General features: G+C 41.6%; 2 protein-coding genes across 2 annotated transcripts in view; both read right to left on the bottom strand.

Annotated features, from left to right (window-relative positions):
• The window catches only part of Lct (lactase), a 45,654-nt gene extending 42,242 nt beyond the window's left edge, over positions 1–3,412 (bottom strand). The window contains exon 1 of the mRNA XM_004626413.2: positions 2,773–3,412. Within this exon, the coding sequence (XP_004626470.1) occupies positions 2,773–3,412 (640 nt within the window). The remainder of the gene's footprint in view (positions 1–2,772) is intronic.
• A 1,645-nt stretch (positions 3,413–5,057) lies between these two features.
• Mcm6 (minichromosome maintenance complex component 6) overlaps positions 5,058–19,002 on the bottom strand; it is a 42,233-nt gene continuing 28,288 nt past the window's right edge. The window contains exons 13-17 of the mRNA XM_023709690.1: positions 16,412–16,573; positions 11,026–11,161; positions 10,320–10,475; positions 7,854–7,993; positions 5,058–5,295 (exon numbers count right to left, since the gene is read on the bottom strand). Of these exons, the coding sequence (XP_023565458.1) occupies positions 5,179–5,295; positions 7,854–7,993; positions 10,320–10,475; positions 11,026–11,161; positions 16,412–16,573 (711 nt within the window). The 3' untranslated portion in view covers positions 5,058–5,178. The remainder of the gene's footprint in view (positions 5,296–7,853; positions 7,994–10,319; positions 10,476–11,025; positions 11,162–16,411; positions 16,574–19,002) is intronic.

The following is a 19,002-nucleotide window of genomic DNA, read 5'->3' on the forward strand; positions in this document are numbered from 1 at the left end:
AAAAAATTTAAAAAAAAATTAAAAAGCAAAAAGTATAGCCCCATTGAAAAATACTATCAGAGGGCCAGCCCAGTGGATTAAAGTGCCTAGCAGGTGCAGGGGCTGGGGGTTCAATTCCTGGGCCTGCCGTGCTGGCCTTACCCTGGGGTATGCTGAGCTGGCAATTGAGACTGGGCGTAGTGGCGCACGCCTGTAATCCCGGCTCTTGGGAGGCTGTAAACAGGTGGCTCACTATGAGTCCGATCTAGTAGTGAGACCCTGAACACCCTGTAGACCCTTCCCTAAAATACAATAAAAAATACTTCAGATGGGCTGGGGGTGTAGCTGGGGGGCTCAGCATGTGCTTAGCAGGGGCCAGGTCCCTGTATCTGATCCCCAGCACCACAAAAACCAAAACCAAAAAAATCAATCACATAAAAGCAACCAAAAGAAAAGATGGATAAGTTTGATCATACTACAAAAAAGAACTTTTCTTTATAAAAAATTTCATTGAGTGAAAAGATTTTTTACTACAGGAACAATTCAGGTTAAATTCGAGAATAGAGCAAGAGCCAGTCATGATGGTACACACCTGTAATCCCAGCACTCGGGAGGCTGAGGCAGGAAAGTCCTTGTGAGTAAGACTATCCTGGGCTGCAAAGTGAGCTCGAGGCCAGTTTTATCTCTTGTTATTCTTGTTTTTTTGAGACAAGGCTTTGCTATGTGGTTCAGGCTAGCCTTAAACTCACTATGAAGCCCAGACTAGCCTCAAACTTGTGGCGATCTTCCTGTGTCAGCCTTCTAAGAGCCAGGGTTACAGGTGTGCACTTACCACACTTGGCTGATAAAATTATATCGTTTAAAACTGGTAAAATGGAATCAGAAGAATGCAGATCTTCTCAATCACAAGTTTCAATTCCAAGAAGTCTATAGAAAGGGATCTATCAGAAGGTTTCCAAGATTTTTTTTTTCCAGACAGGGTCTCGCTATGCAGTTTGGACTGAACTTGTGCTCATTTTGTAGCCCCCAGGCTGGTCTCCATTTCACAGTGATACTCCTGTCTCAGCCTCCTAAGTGCTGGGATTACTGGCATGTGCCACCATGTCCGGGGATCAAACTCGGGTCCTAGTGCTTGCCAGGTAGGTGCTAATGCCTCTGAGCTAGCTCCCCAGCCTCACCAAGAACTGACATAGAGGAAGGTTCACTGTAACATAACTGCTAGTAGTGAAAATTGGAATATGTGTGTGTGTGTGTGTGGCCAGCTCAGCCCACCAGGGGGTGGGGCTGGCTGGCATGTGGTGCTGGGGGATCGAACCGCGGTCCCTGTGTTGTGCTAAGCTTGTTCTAAGTAGGTACTTTAGAACACAGCCATCTCACCAGCCCTGGAATTTATATATATATGAAAAGCTCGAGGTGTAGTTTAGTAGTAGGCGGCTTGCTTTGCATGCATGAGGCCCTAGGTTTGATCGCTAGCACTGCAAAAACAGAAACAATGAAAAAAAAAGAGGGAAATAATTAAACTTTATGAACTATTCATATGATGGGAACTTGTAAGGCCACTGAAAATCACATTTTCAAAATTTTAAGGGCTTAGGATGTGGCTTTCAGCACTTGCCTAGCATGTGTCAAGCTCTGGGTTTGAGTCTCAGTCCTCTCATCAAAAAATGTTTAATACTATATCCTCATAAAATGTTGTTGAAAGAGTAAAAGTATGAATATTTATTTATTTATTTATTGCAGTACCAGGGATTGAACGCAGGACCCTGCAATTACCAGGCAAGTACTTAGTCTTCTATCTCCCTGGCCCCCAAGTATGAATATATTAATATTGCTAGGGCTGGCCTTATAGCTCAGCAGGCTAAAGCCCCAGCTTCGGCAGAGCGCAGTAGCTCGGGTTTGATCCCTGGTGTGCCATGCTGGCCCTGCCCCAGGGGCACGTTAAGGCAGTGATTGAGACTGGGTGTAGTGGCGTGCCTGTAATCCCAGCCATTGGGAAGCTGAAAACAGGAGAATCACTGTAAGTCTGATCTGTAGACCCTGTCCTAAATACAGGGAGAAAAAATGGCATTTATATATAGCACATACTAAAAATAAGAAAGCATATATAGTTCAAAACAGGTTCTTAAAACTGCTATACCTGTCAGGCATGGTGGTACAGGCCTGTAATCCCAGGACTTGCTGAGGCAGGAGGACCTCTGCAAGTTCGAGGCCAGCCTGTGGTAAACAGTGACTTCAAGGTCAGCCTAAACTACACCCGTAAGACCGTGTCTCCAAAACAAATTTGCTATACCTAATGTTCACTTAGGAAATTTATTAAAATGACAAATATCTTAGTTCTGCCTACACCTACTGAATTAGAACTTTAACATGAAACAGGAATACGAATAATTAAAATCACAGTCTTCTCAGGGTTAAGGCTGTAGCTCAGTGGTGGAGTACGAGCTGAGGTCCTGGGTTCAATCTCTATCAATGGGGGAAAATGTACCTGTACGCCATTATTTTATCCTGCATTTCCCTGCCCCCCGCCTCCTCCAGTCAGTGTAGAACTGGTCTTAAGACCATGGAGGGTCTAGGAGAAACATGAGACACCTTGGAGCCTTGGGAAGGCTGGGCTCATGGGAAAGGAAGGACATTCAGGGGGCTGGGGGTTAACGTCATTTTAAAAGGAAATAAGGTTCTGGGTATTGTGCAACACAAGCTGCCCCTTCCAGGGTCCGCTGGCTTTTAGTCCACAGCAGAGGGGCAGGAGGTGCAACAGCAGACAGTGGTCAGTCACAGGGGCAATGTACTCACCCTGAGAAGCATACTTTGCTCGGTATATCTCGTAGACTTTTCTGTGGGCATTAGTGAGGGTTTGGAGACGTGAAGCTCTGGATTCCTTGTTGGGAAGCCCCATTATCGCCTCCTCCAAGTCACTAAAGGTGAACCAGATCCCAACGAGGTCCCCGAAGGAGTGAAAGGCGAAGGTGGCATAGTCTGCAAAGAGGTCGGCAAAGACCTCGGCGCTCTGGAGAGCACTTGTGGGCGCAGCCTGGTGGTGCAGGATGACCATGGGCTGCAGCCGCGCGGTCCTGAGGGCCTCCAGGAGGCGCCGGTAGCACCGCAGCGTCTGCCCATCTGGGCTCCCGGAGCTTCCTGCAGGGAGCAGCTGTGCCCACGACAGGTACACCTTATAGTAGGTGACCTTGCTGGTATGGAGGCTCCAAAAGTACTCAGGCAGGAAAGAGGGTAGTGGCTGGTGGCAAGTATACACGTCCTGGTTCCCAGCTACAAACTGAGAACTCTGGTTTCGCAGGAGGTGGCTAAGGTCGTGCAGTAAGCCCTGAGTTAGAGGGCCAGCCGCTGACAGGAAATTTTTATCTGATTTCCAGTCTGACGCCCAGCAGGGAACACTCAGGAGAATCAGCAGGACCACCTTCCACGATGGCTCCATTTTCAAGCTTTCAGGAGCTGGCTGGAGGGAATCCTGACTTTATAACTATAGCTGAGGTTGTAAAGTACTAAGCGATTATTAATAATGTTTAACTGGGTTATCTATGATTTGTAATCATTACATGGCTTACCAATGTAATATTTTAAAAGATAAGGGCTATAAGAGAGAATAACAAAAATCTTAAAACTGGCACCAATTTGAAAAACAATTTCACTTTTTCTCATACTACTTTAAATATCCTGAAATAATAAAGCAAAAATGAGTCCTTTACTAACCTGCTCTTTTGAAAATACGCGAGTGAATAAACTGGGCATGGTGGTGCATGCCTGCAATCCACGGCTTGGGAGGCTGAAGCAGGAGAATCAGTGTGAATTCAAGGCCTGTTTGGATTACAGTGAATTTAAAGCTAACCTGAACTATGAGACAAGTAATGATGAACACATTCAAGCAACATAGAAACATCCTTAAAACCTTGCAAAGTGCTGTCCACTCCTTTTCCTTAAACACTTACAAAAACATTGATTTTTCCAGTTTTTTTTTTTTCCTCCATAAAACATAATGGTTATTTAGCAGTCAGAATGCCAGGGTTAAAACGGGGGAAATAACTTCTCTGTGCCTATTTCTTCGCCTGTACAAAGAATTGTTAGTGACAGGTTGTGGGTATTAAATGTGACATATTTAGAACAATGCAACTCAGTGATACATAAAAATGCAAACAAGTATGTGCATAACATTCAATTATATCATGTGTATATATTTCCTATATTGGTCTTTTCTTGAGACAGGGTTTTCCTATGTAGCCCAGGCTGTTCTTGAATTCACACTCCTCTGCCTCAGCCTCCAAGTTCTAGGATTACATGCATGTGCCAAGCCTGGAATTTAAGTATTATCTCTTAGCATTTTTTCCCTTATTTCTGTTTAGAGGTGAAATTCTTCACTTTTTTTGAGACTTGCCATCTGTCTTCCTTCAACACCTGGGCTCAAGGGCTTCTGCTTCAGTCTCCTGAGCAGCTGAGTCTATAGCCACCTGACCCGGTGCCCAGTAGCTATTGAAATTTTTTTTATCCAATTTCTCGTATCATAAAAACACCCCAGTTTGTAGATCACATATTAAAACAATACAGAAAATACATTCTCCAGCTGGTGTGGTGGTGCATGCCTAGAATTTCAGCATTGTGAGAAGCTGAGACAAGAGGCTCACAACTTCCATCCCAGCCTGGGCAACTTACTGAGACTGTGTGCCCCCTCCCCCGACAGGTGGGGGGAAGGTTGGGGATGCAGACCAAGGCAAAGATCATGGGTTCAATTTCCAGTACTGCTAAATTTTCCCCATCTTTTCATTTGGTTGTTAATTGTCATCCAATATACACTATCCTTTGTTAAATCTACATTCTTTATTTTTAAATCTTTATATCATTAACCAAAAGAACATAGCTGGGCACAAGTGCTGGTGCATATTTGTAATTCTAGTAATACAGAGGCCAAGGCAGGAGGATCACAGTGAGTTCAATGCCAGCCCAGACTTCTTATCGAGACCCCATCTCAAAAACGAACAATCCTCCACCCCCATCCCACACAATAATCAGAGTAAAAGAAAAATAAATCCAATAGACTTCAGAACAAATTACTTTATTTTGATGAATAAAAGAAATAGTAATTAAAAACAAAACAAATGCATTCTTCTCTCTGGCAGAGCCATACCCGGACTCCAGGCTGGAAGATCCTTTTCCTCAGTTCATCGACTCTTGTCCGTTACTTTCCACGTCTCAGTCTTCGAGCAGGTAGTTAGGGTTAACTACCAGGTACGGATCTTCTTCATAGCTCTCACTTCCCTCTGTGGAGCCTTTCAGCCCAGCCTGGGTGAGTTCAATGAGAACGTGGTCCTGTGAAACAGAAAGATTTGTCCCTCAGGTCTCCAGCAGTGTTCTTGGCCCCATCTGAATGTCTGCAGCACGCATTTCTCCATGCAAAACTCCCAGGACAAAGATTTATACCTTAAAATCACTACTTTTCTGCTAAACTCTTCTCATTTAAGATGCTGCATACCATAAACATACTTAAAAAATTAAGAAACTTACATATATTCAACAAATACTATGATTTTTACTGGCACATGACATCAAATGCTTATAAATGAACTCGAAAAGGAAGCAATGCTTGAATTTTAAGATAGTGTAATTGTGCAAAGTTCTCTCATATTTTGAGTGTTTAAGTTCATTTAATATTACTTGTTAATTATAATTACTGGCCAGTGCACTCTTTTATATACCACACAGTCTTAACTCTATAAGCATCAGAATCCAGTTTGGCAGAGCCCCACAGTCGGAACACTGACGCCATCAAGAGGAACTAGTAGGGGCCGGGGAGATGGCTCAGTGGAATAAGCACTTCCCCAGCAAGTGCAAGGGCCTGAGTTCAATCCCCTGTTCCGCAAAAAAAAAAAAAAAAGAGGAACTAGTCACTGTTGTCTTGTGATACAAATAAAGTCAGGCAATGAGCCAAAGTTTAGTTTACATTAATTAGCTTCATGACGTGTTTGTTCCACAGTCCTGATGTAGATTTCTTGGATAATTTTCCAAGAAAATTATCATGGATCCCAACTGGTGCTAGGGAGAGAGGAACTGGCCTATGCAAAGACAACGTGGTGCACATCCACTTCAATTCTCAGCCCTGGTACTCGTACTTGCAATGATAGGTCCACCTGACCCACAGGTAAACCCTTTTTCAGATGACATAGCCCTGACACAGAAGTAATATTTTCAGTACAGTGAGTAGTGGAGAGTGAACCGGAATGGCTGGCTCTGCCTTCTGAGCAGGAAAACCCCCGTCATTCAACAACTATTTGACCCCCACTGTGCCAGGCACTACTACAGGCCCTGGGAATACAGCCATCCCTGCCCTCCTAGAATGGAACTTATATTCTGCAGAGACAAATGAAACACCTAAATAAAGAATACACTGCCAAGCAAAATACACACCATGAAGACCACAAATCTGGGTGGCAGCCGGTGCAGACGCCTATTTCAACATTAGGCAAGGAAAGGGTCTTTGGAAAGGTAACACGTAAGCAGAACAGAGGAGGGTGTCTTGAGGAGACAAAGGACAAGCGCAAAGGCGTGCCTCAGGAACAGGGACAAGGTCAGTCCCATTGGGACAGAACAAGCAAGAGTACTATGGAAGGAGGTGGACGAAAGAGACAGGGGTGGGGAACCTATGGCACATGTGCCGAAGCCAGCGTTTGTTATCACTGAAAGATCCAAAAGGCTCGCCATCACTGGGCTAGACTGTCTAGGATTTTGTATAACATGGTAAGGAAGCTACACTTTAAATGTGAGAAAGGCATAGGCAAAAGGATAAAAAAAAGTTACATTCTAAAAAAAAAAGTTATGTTCTCCGAAGAACTGACTGGCTCTGCACAGTCAGTACAAGGGGGCAAGGCTGCTGAGGGAGTTCAGGTATGGTGGCTTGGGTGGGTTGGTCAAGGCAGTAAAAAGAAAAGAAACTGGGGGTAATTCCAAGGTGTTTGGCCTCTCATGTTAGGGGTGGAGGAGTAACTTTTTGAACATAATAAGCAAGAGGCTTATTCATCAATACACAATTGGCTATAATACACAACTGGAGTTTACAGGAGATGTGACAGCTGCAAGTATAATCCCAGCACTCAGGAACCTGAAGTAAGAGGACCACATTCAAGGCCAGCCTGGGCTACACAGCAAGTTCCAAACTGGCCTAGATGATGGGGGGCAGGGGAGCAGAAAAGGAAAACACAAAATATGAGAATGAACTGACAGTAGGGAGAATAATCATAGTGCAGCATTACTACGAAACTGATTAAAAAAAACCCAAACAAACAAAAAACTATTCCCCTGGGATCTGTGGCCATGAATTTAAAGAAAACCAGGTCCCTGATTGTATGCTTCTCTTGAGATACTTACAGCTAGCTGTATGGAGCTTGGACAGATGGGAATTAAATTTAACTAAAGCTGGGGTTTTTCTAAGTAAGATAAAAAAGAAATTAAAAGAAAAGGTCAAAGGCACACATGGCTGATAGGGACACAAGATAGAAAGTTAGCACTCAAAAAAGTCAAAGCTACTTTTCCATATTTAACCTAAATTATTATTTTATTTTGTTTTATTTGCAGAACCGGGGATTGAACTCAGGCCCTTGCACTTACCAGGCAAGCACTTATTCTACTAAGCTATCTCCCTGGTCTTTTTTTTTTTGTTAAATTAAAAGAAGTAGTCATTTATTTGCCACTAATTCTAACTCACAATTCTGACCATACCTCAGCCATTTAAATAAATACATGAACACATTTCCTTGTTCTTGTTCATCATTTACAATAAACTGATTTCATGGAAGAAAAAAAAATTCTACTAATGAACCCACACACAAACGATACCACCCCTCCCCTCACTGGTACTGCAGTGATGTACATACGTAGTGTGTGAGGCGGTGAATGACTTTCTCTATCATTCTCTTTTTATTTATAAGTTCCTCTTCTGAGTCTATTTCTGATTCAATTTCCTTCAGGTACCAGTTAACAAGTTCACTCCTCTTTAATGCTGACTCATCCTCCTCTGTAACACAAAATATAGTTAAAGAATTATCTTCTAAAATTATTTTTTTTTTTAAAAGAAATTATTTTCTAGCACAGCACACCGCCAGTTCTTGAGGTTTACACTCACAAGAGAACGTGCACCATGAGATAATCAACAACCTGTCGGGAAGTAAATATACCCAAGCCCAAAATAACCTGTCTTAGCACTCACTTTAAAGTAGGCCTTGCTCTACCCAGAACTGGAGCAAACCCACTAAAATCATGATTATAATAAAAAAAAAGTTTCTTAAGTCATTAAGATTTCAGAGCACCACATGAGGTTCTTCCCTGACCTGCCCTCCATCGCCTGGGAGAACGCTCACCAGCAGCAACTGAACACACCCATTAGGAGGGAGCACCACAGGCAAAATGCACCTTCTCCTCTTTAAATAGGGAAGACTTTATGGAATGGAGTAGTGACTCAGTGGAATTCAGTCATGCAAAATTAAAACTTACCAATTTATTCTTGCAAGGTCTATTCATTAACTGCTGCTTTATAAAGTTTAAAGTAGAACTCACAAAAAGGGTTGGAACCTGGATAACATAGCTATCACAGAAATAGTGGCAGGGTGCGCACTTAGCATTCATAAGCCCTGCATTCAATCCCCAGCCAACCAGCCCACACACACACACACACACACACACACAGTGTTTAAATTTGAAATTTTCAGTTTAAGTATCAGTTAATAATAATGTCTTTGACAAGTTTTATTATGGCTGATTGAAATTTCTGTAGTTGTCAAATGTTCTTGGGCAAGTGGCTTTGGGGTTGGGAGCTGTGTTCCCTGTGCCAGAGCACAGCTACTTACTTGAAGACTGAGAATAACTTACTTTACTGGGTAAGGCAGTAAGGCCCACTAGAAATTCCTGTGGAATGCATTTTCTAGGTGAAAGTAAGCCCAGCCTGGGAAGTGACTGTCTCAAAACAATAGGGCTTTCTTTTTTAAATGTATCTGGTATAGGGTCTCACCATGCAGCTCGGACTTGTAGTGATCCTCGTTTTCAGCCTCTCCAGGGCTGGGATTACAGGCGTGCGTCACCACACCTGGACTCTGTTACCTGCTTCAGCCTGAGTGCAGCGGCTGGCATGACATATCAAGGATCAAACTTGGCCCCTGCGCTTAGTCCACTGAGCTATCTTGCCAGCCCTAAAATAATTTTTTAAAAAAGCTGGGGATGTAGTTTAGTCCAAAGGCCCTGGATTCAATCCCCAGCATCACAAAACAACAATAAACACCAAAGACAAAACAAGATGGATGTGGTGCCACCTGGCTGAAATCCAAGCATTTGGGAGGCTGAGGCTGGAGGACTGCCACAAGTTCAAGGTCAGCTTGGGCTATACAGAAGATCCTGTCTGAAAAATCCAAAACCAAATAAACACTCTCCACTGCAACAAAAACTTAGCTGTATGAAGGAGAGGATGACATAATGTATGTGCAGAAGCTAGCAGAATTATCTTTGACCTGATGCTTAACTAATCAGAAGCTTAATTTTCACTCTTTCATATCACCATTTCTCTTCTAGCCTTGTAACTGACTGTAGGATGATAAAACCCTGAATTGCATGGTAAAGCAGGCAAGGGTAAGAAATGTTCCACTGCCCGGATAACACACTTTCCTGATGGGCAGATGAGTGTTTCAATTCATTTTTATTTTTATTTTTTTATTTTTGGCGGAACTGGGGATCGAACTCAGGCCCTTGTACTTGCCAGGGAAGCGCTTATTCCACTGAGCCATCTCCCCGGTCCCCTCAATTCATTTTTAATCAGCAATAACTTAGGCTCAATTTGCCAATGAAACAGTAATACACTGGGAATCCATCTATTTTGAATAGTCAATGAAAGTAGTAATTTACATCTAACATTTGTAGAAAACATTTGTGTGTATTTCTTTATACGTTAACACCCAAGTTTTGACCTTTTTTGTGGATACGGCGTCTCGCTAAATTCAGACTGGCCTTGAATTTAATTCACTGTGTAGCCCAGGATGGCTTCAAACTCAAAGTAATCCTCCTGCCTCAGCCTCCCAATTGCTGGTATTATAGGCATGAACACCATGCCCTGCCATATGAGATCATACATTCCACTTCAAAATTATTTACTAGGCCCCAGGATGTTAAGAACAATCCATATCCCTTTACCTGACAATGAACTTGTGGGGAAATGTTCAGGCCGGCAAATTAAGCAGATACTCCATAAACTGCTTTTGCTACAGAGACTGTGTAAGGATTTCTCATCTCCTTGACACGGTGCCACACAGCTTAACAGCAGCTTACGCAACAACTAAAGAGTTAGGTAGTGTTCTCACCTTCTTCCATTTTTCTGAGGTGAAGCACAATGAGGTTAGAGATTCGGCAGTACTCAGAGAAGCCCAGCCTAAAGGAGGCTTTGGAAACAGCATCTTTATTTATGTCCTCACTGTAGCCATTGATTCCATTCACAGGGGCAGGACTGTCAGCATGACCTAAGTGAAACATTAACCACCTAAATCTTCGTACCTGCAAAATTTCCTCACCAGCCATTTACAAGTGCCCTGCTTATACTTAATAGTCATTCCAGAATAAGCATACAGTTAAACACAGCATCTAATTATTTTACAAATCAGAAGTAAATCAGAAACAAACTTATAAACTCTATTAGTAAAAACAACCAAATTGGTAGGAAATATGAGATATAAAGTTTCATGATATTTCATTTGTGCTAGTAGATATAAAATTAAATCTGGTATTTACCTGATATGACTGAAGTATGATTTCTATATGATTGAAAAAATGTTATAATTCATAAGCAAACAGTAATACAAGGTAGGAGGCCAAAGGATGCAAGTCTGCTACCACTGTTTTGGTGTATTTTGTCTTAAGCATAATTTTTTTTATAAACAGTCTAATAGACATCCACAGTGCCCCTTTTACTACATAGGTTTCCTATCCACCACCAAATACACATGGATCATCTTACACCCAAACAAAATTTCGATCTGTAACTCAAAATGTGTCCCTAAACAGATGTCTCACCGTTGACACCCTCTGGACCCTCATCAACTTCCATCTGCGTCTCCTCTTCTTGGTCTAGATTGACATCAGGTGTTTCCACACGGATGATTGACTTATTTAGTAACCGAAAAGCTTCCTTCACGTGTTTTGGCTGGACCTAAATCAGTAATGATGAGGTAAGTCAGTTGCATTGGTCTTCTTGACATATCGAACAAATAAAGCTACACACACAAATGAGACAACACTTTATACAAACACTCTATAAAGCAAAGTTCAGAACACTACTGAGTCAAGCAAAAGCTAAGTGGTAAGATAATGATATTGGTGGAGCCATCAGACTTTTCAAAAGTCTTTGCTTTAAAAAAAAATTCTGAAGACCTAGGAGGCATTTCTCTACTACTAAAAGATACAGCCATGTTCATTTCTCTGAATAGTGAACTGTAAGCGAAGAATCATTTCTGAAGAGAAAGTTAAAAGGTGGTAGGTGCTCAACACCTTTTCTCTGAAGTCTTCAGAGATTTTTTTTTTTTAGTGGAATAATCTTAGTCTGTTCAAATTGCCTTTTCCTTTTCTCCCTCCTTTCTTTCTTGACAGGATCTCGATGGTCCAGGCTGGCCATGAACTTGCTATGTAGCCCAGACTGGTCGCACACCTGCAATCCTCCTGCCTCAGCCTCTTGAGTGTTAGGTTTACAGGTGTGCACTCATCATAAAGATGTCCACCCTCGCAGGTGACACACAAACTTAATGTCTCAGCCTCACTAAGTAGCCGCGGCTGCTAAAACTTGTGATCCTTCTGCCTGAGCCTTCTAAGTGCCACCATGCTTAACTAGGATCATGCTTAGCTAAAAATACGTATCTCTATCTATCTATCTATCTATCTATCTATCTATCTATCTATCTATCAAAACACTTGTGTATGATATATGTGCCTTTATTTTCCTATCATGTGAATTTGCTGCCTATTCAAAGACTTAAGCATAGATGTTACATGATTTTAAAATTCTCCCTTAACATGTATCTCCAGATTTTATATACTCCTCTAAATACGACTCTCACTCAACTTTCCACCTGTATTCCCCAAGGTCTTTCTGCTATTGAAATTTTACGCACCCTCCAATGATTAGGTTAACATAAAATGTTAGCATTTTCATAAATCACTCTGCTTCTTCAGGGACATGGAAAATTATCTCTGTATTTTTTGTGATGCTCTATTAGCGTATTTTCTTCCTTTTTTAAAATTTTTTTGCGAAACCGGGGATTGAACTCAGGCCCTTGAGCTTGCCAGGGAAGTGCTTATTCCAATGAGCCATCTCCCGGCCCTAGTAAAGTATTTTCTATTGGGATATTTTCTCATTTTTTACATGCTCTATACATGTCTTATTCCCACTAGATTAGCAGCAGTGGAAGGCAGAAACTTTCTTATTCATCTTCTATCCATCCCACAGAGGTGTCTGTTAAATTATTGTACACCAAGATCAAGTAAGTTACTGTAAAACTACTTTGTCATCCAATAAGCAAAAAGAACAGGGCTGGAGGCACCACAGTACTGGGTTTCAAAATACACTGCAAAAACACACTAACAAGCAGACTACAGTGCCTGCTCCGGCAGAGTGTAGCGGCCAGTGTTCGATCCTCAGTGTGCAGTGCTGGCCCCACCTGTGGGGCACACTGAGACTGTGATTGAGACTGGGTATGGTGGCATACACTTGAAATCCCAGCACTTGGGAGGCTGAAAACAGGAGAATCATGACGAGTCAGATCTACGTAGTGAGACCCTGTGCTAAATTCATTAAAAAAAAAAAAAAAAAAAAAAACCCCACCGTAAAAAAACATCATGTTACTGGCACAAAACAGACATGTAGATTGATATATAGAAGCAAACCCATGTTAACTATAGCCATCTGGCTCTAAAGGGGTCATTAACACATACCGCAGAACATGAATGTGTTCAATAAGAATCGACACATAAGATATCAAATTAAAAGGCTTCTGCATAGCAAAGGAATAAAAATGAAGAGACAGTATACAAGATGGAAGAAAATCTTTGCCAGTTACTCTTCTAACAGATGATTCATATCCAGAACATACAAAGAACTCAAGAAATTTACTAAAACCGCAAATAGTTCAATCAAGGAGTTAGTAAATCAATGCAACAGATACTTTTCAAACAAAAACAGCCAATGAGTATATGAAATAAACATTCAGTATTGGGCCGGGCAAATAGCTCAGCAGATTAAATTGCCTGAAAGTAGGCGCAGGGGCTGGGAGTTCAATCCCCAGGCCTGCCATGCTGGCCCTGCCCAGGGGGCCTGCTGAGAGGGCAATTGAGACTGGGTGTGGTAGCATGGGCCTGTAATCCCAGCACTTGGGAGGCTGAAAACAGGAAAATCACTACAAGTCTGATCTACTAGTGAGACCCTGGAAACCCAGTAGACCCTTCCCTAAAAATAGAAAAATAAATAAATAAAATTCAGTATCTACAGCCATTATAGAAGGATTATTATTATTACTTTTTTGGGTGGTCTTAGGATGCCTTTAAGGCAGGTCTGCTTTGGCCTGAGGATCTGGGGATCCAACCACAGCATCCTGAGCCTCACTGCTTTCTTTAAGCAGGCACTTAACTAAGCTAATGGGCAGGTCCCCTACAGCCATTATAGAAATGCAAATCAAGACTAATGTATATTGACTCACCCTAGTCAGAACAGCTATCATTAAGACTACAAAAAATGCCAGGTATGGTGATGCATGCTTATAATCCCAGCACTCAGCAGGCTGAGGCAGGAGGACCATAAATTTAAGGGCCGCCTTGGCTACAGAGCAAGTTCAAGGGCAGCCGGAAGAAACTATTTTACACTATGGATGGGAATGTAAATTAGGTAGTTACTAGAGGAATCAGCCTAATTTCTCAAAAAACTAAGACAGAGGTACCATTTGATTCAGCACAAAATACTACAGGGCAACTCACAATAGCTAAACTATAGAGGCAGTTACGTACCAGTCAATAAATGAATGGATAAAGAAAATGTATATATATAAAATGGAGAATTGTTCAGCCAAATGAACAAAATTCTTGTCATCCACAGGAACATTAAGACAGAACTGGAGATCATTAAATTAATTGAGATAAATCAGACCCAAGAGTATCAGATATCATGTGTGAAATGGACATGCTGGTACCAAGCCTGTAATTCCAGCACTTGAGAGGTTGAGACAAGAATTTTGAATTCAAACTCAGCCTGGACTATACAGCAAGACTCTATCGCAATCAAACTAAACCAAACCAAATCAAAACTGAATTGAACTGAACCGAACCGAACCAAACTAAGCCGAGCCAAACAAAACCAAACTCAAAACATCCAAATTCACCCATCTACCTCATGTTTTCTTTCAAATGTAGAATATGGGGGTGGGGGTGGGACAAAAAATGAGAAAAAGATGACAGGAAAGTCGAAGGGATTGTACTAGAGAAATAACAGCAGGCCAAGGGATGGACTCCAGGCCTGGTGGTACATGCCTATATCCCTAGGCGGGCTCTGTGAGGCGGAGGCAAAGGACTACAAGTTTGAGCTTAGCCTGGTCCGACTTAGTGAGACTGTCTCAATTTAGCAAAAGTAAAAAATAGGCTGAGGATGTAGCTTGGTGCAAAGGCTCAGTGCTCAATCTCCAGTACTACAAAAAACAAAGGACAAAACAACTGGCAGAAGATCAGAGTTTAGAAACTAAACAAAAAATAGGAAAACTGCTGGGGAGATAGCTCGGTGGTCTAATCGCCTGCCTGGCAAGCTCACGGTCGAGTTTGATCCCAGTACTTCATGCCCGGCCTCATGTCCTGCTGGGTGTGGTGGTGCAACCTTGTAATTCCAGCGCTGGGGAGGCTGAGACAAGAGGATCACTGTGAGTTCGAGCTGCATAGTGAGACTCAGTACCAAATAAAAAAATAAATGATTTAAAAAAAAAATTTTTTTTTTTTAAAAAGGGAAAACCCCACAAAACCTAAAAGCTTAATCTATAAGATGAAAGTGATGAAATCTCAACAATGGTCCCTTTCTGGGGAGGAGGGCTAAAGCTGAAAAAGTACACACAAGGACTTTCTAGGATGTGGCAAATTTTATACCCAAGGCTGAGAAGATACAAGAAGGCATTGAAAAAAAAAAAAAGACAACACCAAGTGGAACATTTTCCCAAACTACACCTCAATAATACATATAAATAAAGTCCCAAATTCCTTTCACAAAATCTTATATCTCACCTAAAACTACATAAAAGCTGCCTCGATTTTTTTTTGGAGACACAGCCTCACTTTGTTAATTCAGGTTGGCCTTGAGCTCTTTCCATAGTCTTGAACTCATGGTGATCCTCCTGCCTCCGCCTCCCAAGTGCTGGGGTTACAGGCATATGCTACCATTCCCAGCATAAAAGCACTGTGGTTGAAGCAGATGTGGAGAAACAGCTGGAAGGTCCTTCCACTTTTCATTCCGCAATCCTTTCTTTACACCTCACTACTCACTGATACATTCCTGCGGGCTTAGGACTCAAACAATAAATTTGAGGCATCTGCAGGTAAATGGATGCAACTTGGGACCATAATGTCAAATGAAACATATGACACATAAGTTTAATATTGCATATTTCTTACAAGAGAAACTCAGAATATAAGTAAAGAGAAAACACAGGAAAGGATAGATAGTAGGAAATAGGCTGATCTTTTTCAAACAGGATGGGAACAAGAGATGAAAGGGGAAGGGAAGGAAAAAGTATGAAAAAAAGAATTGACAAAAAAGAAAGAAAGAAAGAAAATAGGGCCTTTTCAAATTAGAAGGGGAGAGCAGAAGAGGAGAGGGCACAAAAAAGAATGCAAATGTGTTATGTTCACATATGAACTCCCAAGATAAATGTATTGCAAACACGCACCATTTTTTTTGGTGGAACCAGGGATTAAAACATGCACTATTAAAAAAATACACTTGAAAGAAAAAAGGTAGAATGTGATTAGTATATACAGGGTCCTGGGCTTAATCCCTTGCACCAAATAATTGTACACTATGTAGGAATACAGAGCAAAATTCTTTTTGGGGTCAGGGATTATATCATCATATGCATATCTCCAGCCCAGAGGCCTAATACACTACATCTAAATACATTTTTCCTGAATAAATAAATAGCAACTCACCTGTATATGCTTTGTTATCTATAACATCATTATCTTGCTGCTACTAACTACTACATTCAGTCAATGCTTGAGCAACCTTTTTAATGGGACAAGCCTGAGTCATGTATCCTGTATCTCAGTTACATAAAAAATAAATCTGCAACTAGTCAAGCATGTCCTATATCAAAGTTAAAAACATGCCAAGGAACCAACAATTCACTTTCTCTTTCTCCTCACGATGTCAAAGTAAGCCTACCTCATCACAGCAATGCATGCGGGCCATCGCTTCAGAGAGACGGATCATGCTCTCCAGCTGTCGCACTGTAATCCTCCATGAAGACTTGGCTACCCCAGAACCATCCCTCTGGCGAAGACGTTTATACTGCTCCACAATGAAGTCCTCTGACTCTTTGGAAATCTGTTTCAAAACAACAGTGAAGTCAGAGAACAGTCCTACTTTATGAGAACTGCATTAAACAACAACTTTAACCCAGGTGTGGTGGTGTATGATTGTAATCCTAGCCCTTGGGAGGCTGAGAAAGGAGGACTGCTGCCCACTGGAGGTTGTTTTGGGCTGCACAAGAGCTCCAGGTCAGCCTGAACTACATAGTGAGGCCCTGTCTTAACAAAACAAAACCCATAAAACAAAAGACAAAAACAATCATACATGGAAAAAATCCAGGAATGGCAGCGTACACCTGTAATCTCAGCACTCTGGGAAGCTAAGGCAGGAGGACTGCTGTGAGTTTAAAGCCAGCTTACCCTACATATTGAGTTGAAGGCCAGCCAGAACTACATAGTAAGAACCCATCTCAAAGATCAAAAAATAAAAGCCTTCTAGCTAGAAGCCAGGCATGGTGGTACAGGCCTGGAATCCCACCACTCTGGGAGGCCGAAGCAGGAAGACAGTAAGTATGAACAGTGTCTTCACCATGTCTGGCTGGTAAGCCTTTATTCAAAAAGAGTTTTACAAAACAAGGAACTCAGTATATTAAAGTATCAGCCTGGACAATGCAGTAATAGTTTCCAAATGAAAAATTAAAGAAGGACAGGGGTATAACTCAGTGCAAAGTCCTTGAGTTCAATCCCTAGTAGCACCAAATAAAACAATCAAAATGTATTCCATATGGAAACACTATGGAACTGAGGCTTGAGACTTGAAGGCTGGCATGAAATTATTACAGAAATGTCTTCTGAAGAAACTAGTAGTAAGGAGGCCTGTGACTTCCACGTACTAATTTTATAAACATGACAGCTGACTTGGTATTTAACCAAAGGACCATTTCTAAGTGATGTTTAACAAGCTGAAGTAAGGGAATACAATGTAATGCTTTTTACACGAATCCTGTCAAAGTTTATTCGACAAACTAATGCTTAAATTACCCTTACGGCTCAATTAACTCATGCTGTTTTGGGGGCTAAAGAAGCCAACATTTATATCAGCTATTTCAGTAAGCCCTTAAAAAAATTTTTTTTTTTAAGGCTGGGAAGATGGCTCAGTAGAATAAATGCTTGCCTGGCAAGCACAGGGTTCTGAGTTCAATCCCCGATACTGAAAAAAAAAAAAAAAAAAAAAAAAATTTTTTTTTTCCATTTTTTTGACATAGGATTTCACTATGTTGCTCAGACTGGTCTAGAGCTTATTTTGTAGTCCAAGCTGGCCTAGAAGGTGTAGCAATCCTCCTGCCTCAGCCTCCTGAGTGCTGGAATTACATTGTACCACCACAGACTGAACTCTTCAAAGCCAAACAACAGTATAAAAATCTCATGAAGAATGAAACAGATGTTTTCCTATTTGTATTTTATTTTAGGAAAATGCCATGCAACAAAATATGCATATTGTGGGGGCTTATCTTTAAAAATGTATGTCCAGTTGAGTATCCTGGAACTAGTACAGATTCAGGACAATGAATTACATTCAATCACTATATAATATAACCTATATTCATCACAACAGTTTAAAGGAATCTAATGTTTCTGTTAAGACATTTAAGAGTTTCCAAGGGCCAACCAAATAGCTCAGCAGATTAGAAAGCGCCTGCAAGCAGGAGCATGGGTCCGGGGTTTGATCCCCAGGCCTGACGTGCCAGCCCTGCCCCCAGGGTGCACTGAGATGGCAATTCAGACTGGGCATGGTGGCACGCACCTGTAATCCCAGCCCTTGGGAGGCTGTAAACGGGCAGATCACTACAAGTCTGATCTAGCAGTGAGACCCTGAACACCCTGTAGACCCATCCCTAAAATTTTTTTTAAAAAAGTTTTCAGTATATTATTGACTTAGGCATACAATCAATTTTGAGATTTCTTTCTTTTTTTAAAAAAAATCTATGTATTTGGTAGAGTCTTGCTATGCAGCTCGCACTTGTGGTGATCCGCTTGTCTCAGCCTCCCCAGCACTGGAATAACAGACATGTGCTACCATGCCTGGTTTTGGTGGCCGGTGTGGAAGGCCCGGCACAACATGTGTGGGGGATCAAACCTGGGTCCTTGCACTTGCCAGGTGCTTAGACCACTGAACTACCTACCCAACCCCAATTTTGAGATTCTTAGTAATAATAGTTGAAATAAAAGGAGGAACTAATATGCTTAAGGAGTTTTCCAAAATCCTTACAGAAGAAAATCTTACTTGTGCCTAACAAATAAGTAGAAAGATTCATATTTAAACAAGAAATCTCCTTTCTCAACTCTTGGAAGAGACACTGCTGTTTAAAAAAACGCAAACGCCTCAGTAGTGTCCCAAATTTTCTGGTCAAGAAGATTATGGGGCCAAAGAGGAAAGTGATCGATGACATAGAGTGGGCCTAAGGAGAGTCACATGGGGAGAAGACACTCTCTCAGGCTTTCACA

This window comes from Octodon degus, unplaced genomic scaffold (assembly GCF_000260255.1).
Source record: "Octodon degus isolate 3935 unplaced genomic scaffold, OctDeg1.0 scaffold00014, whole genome shotgun sequence".
Lineage (NCBI taxonomy): Eukaryota > Metazoa > Chordata > Mammalia > Rodentia > Octodontidae > Octodon > Octodon degus.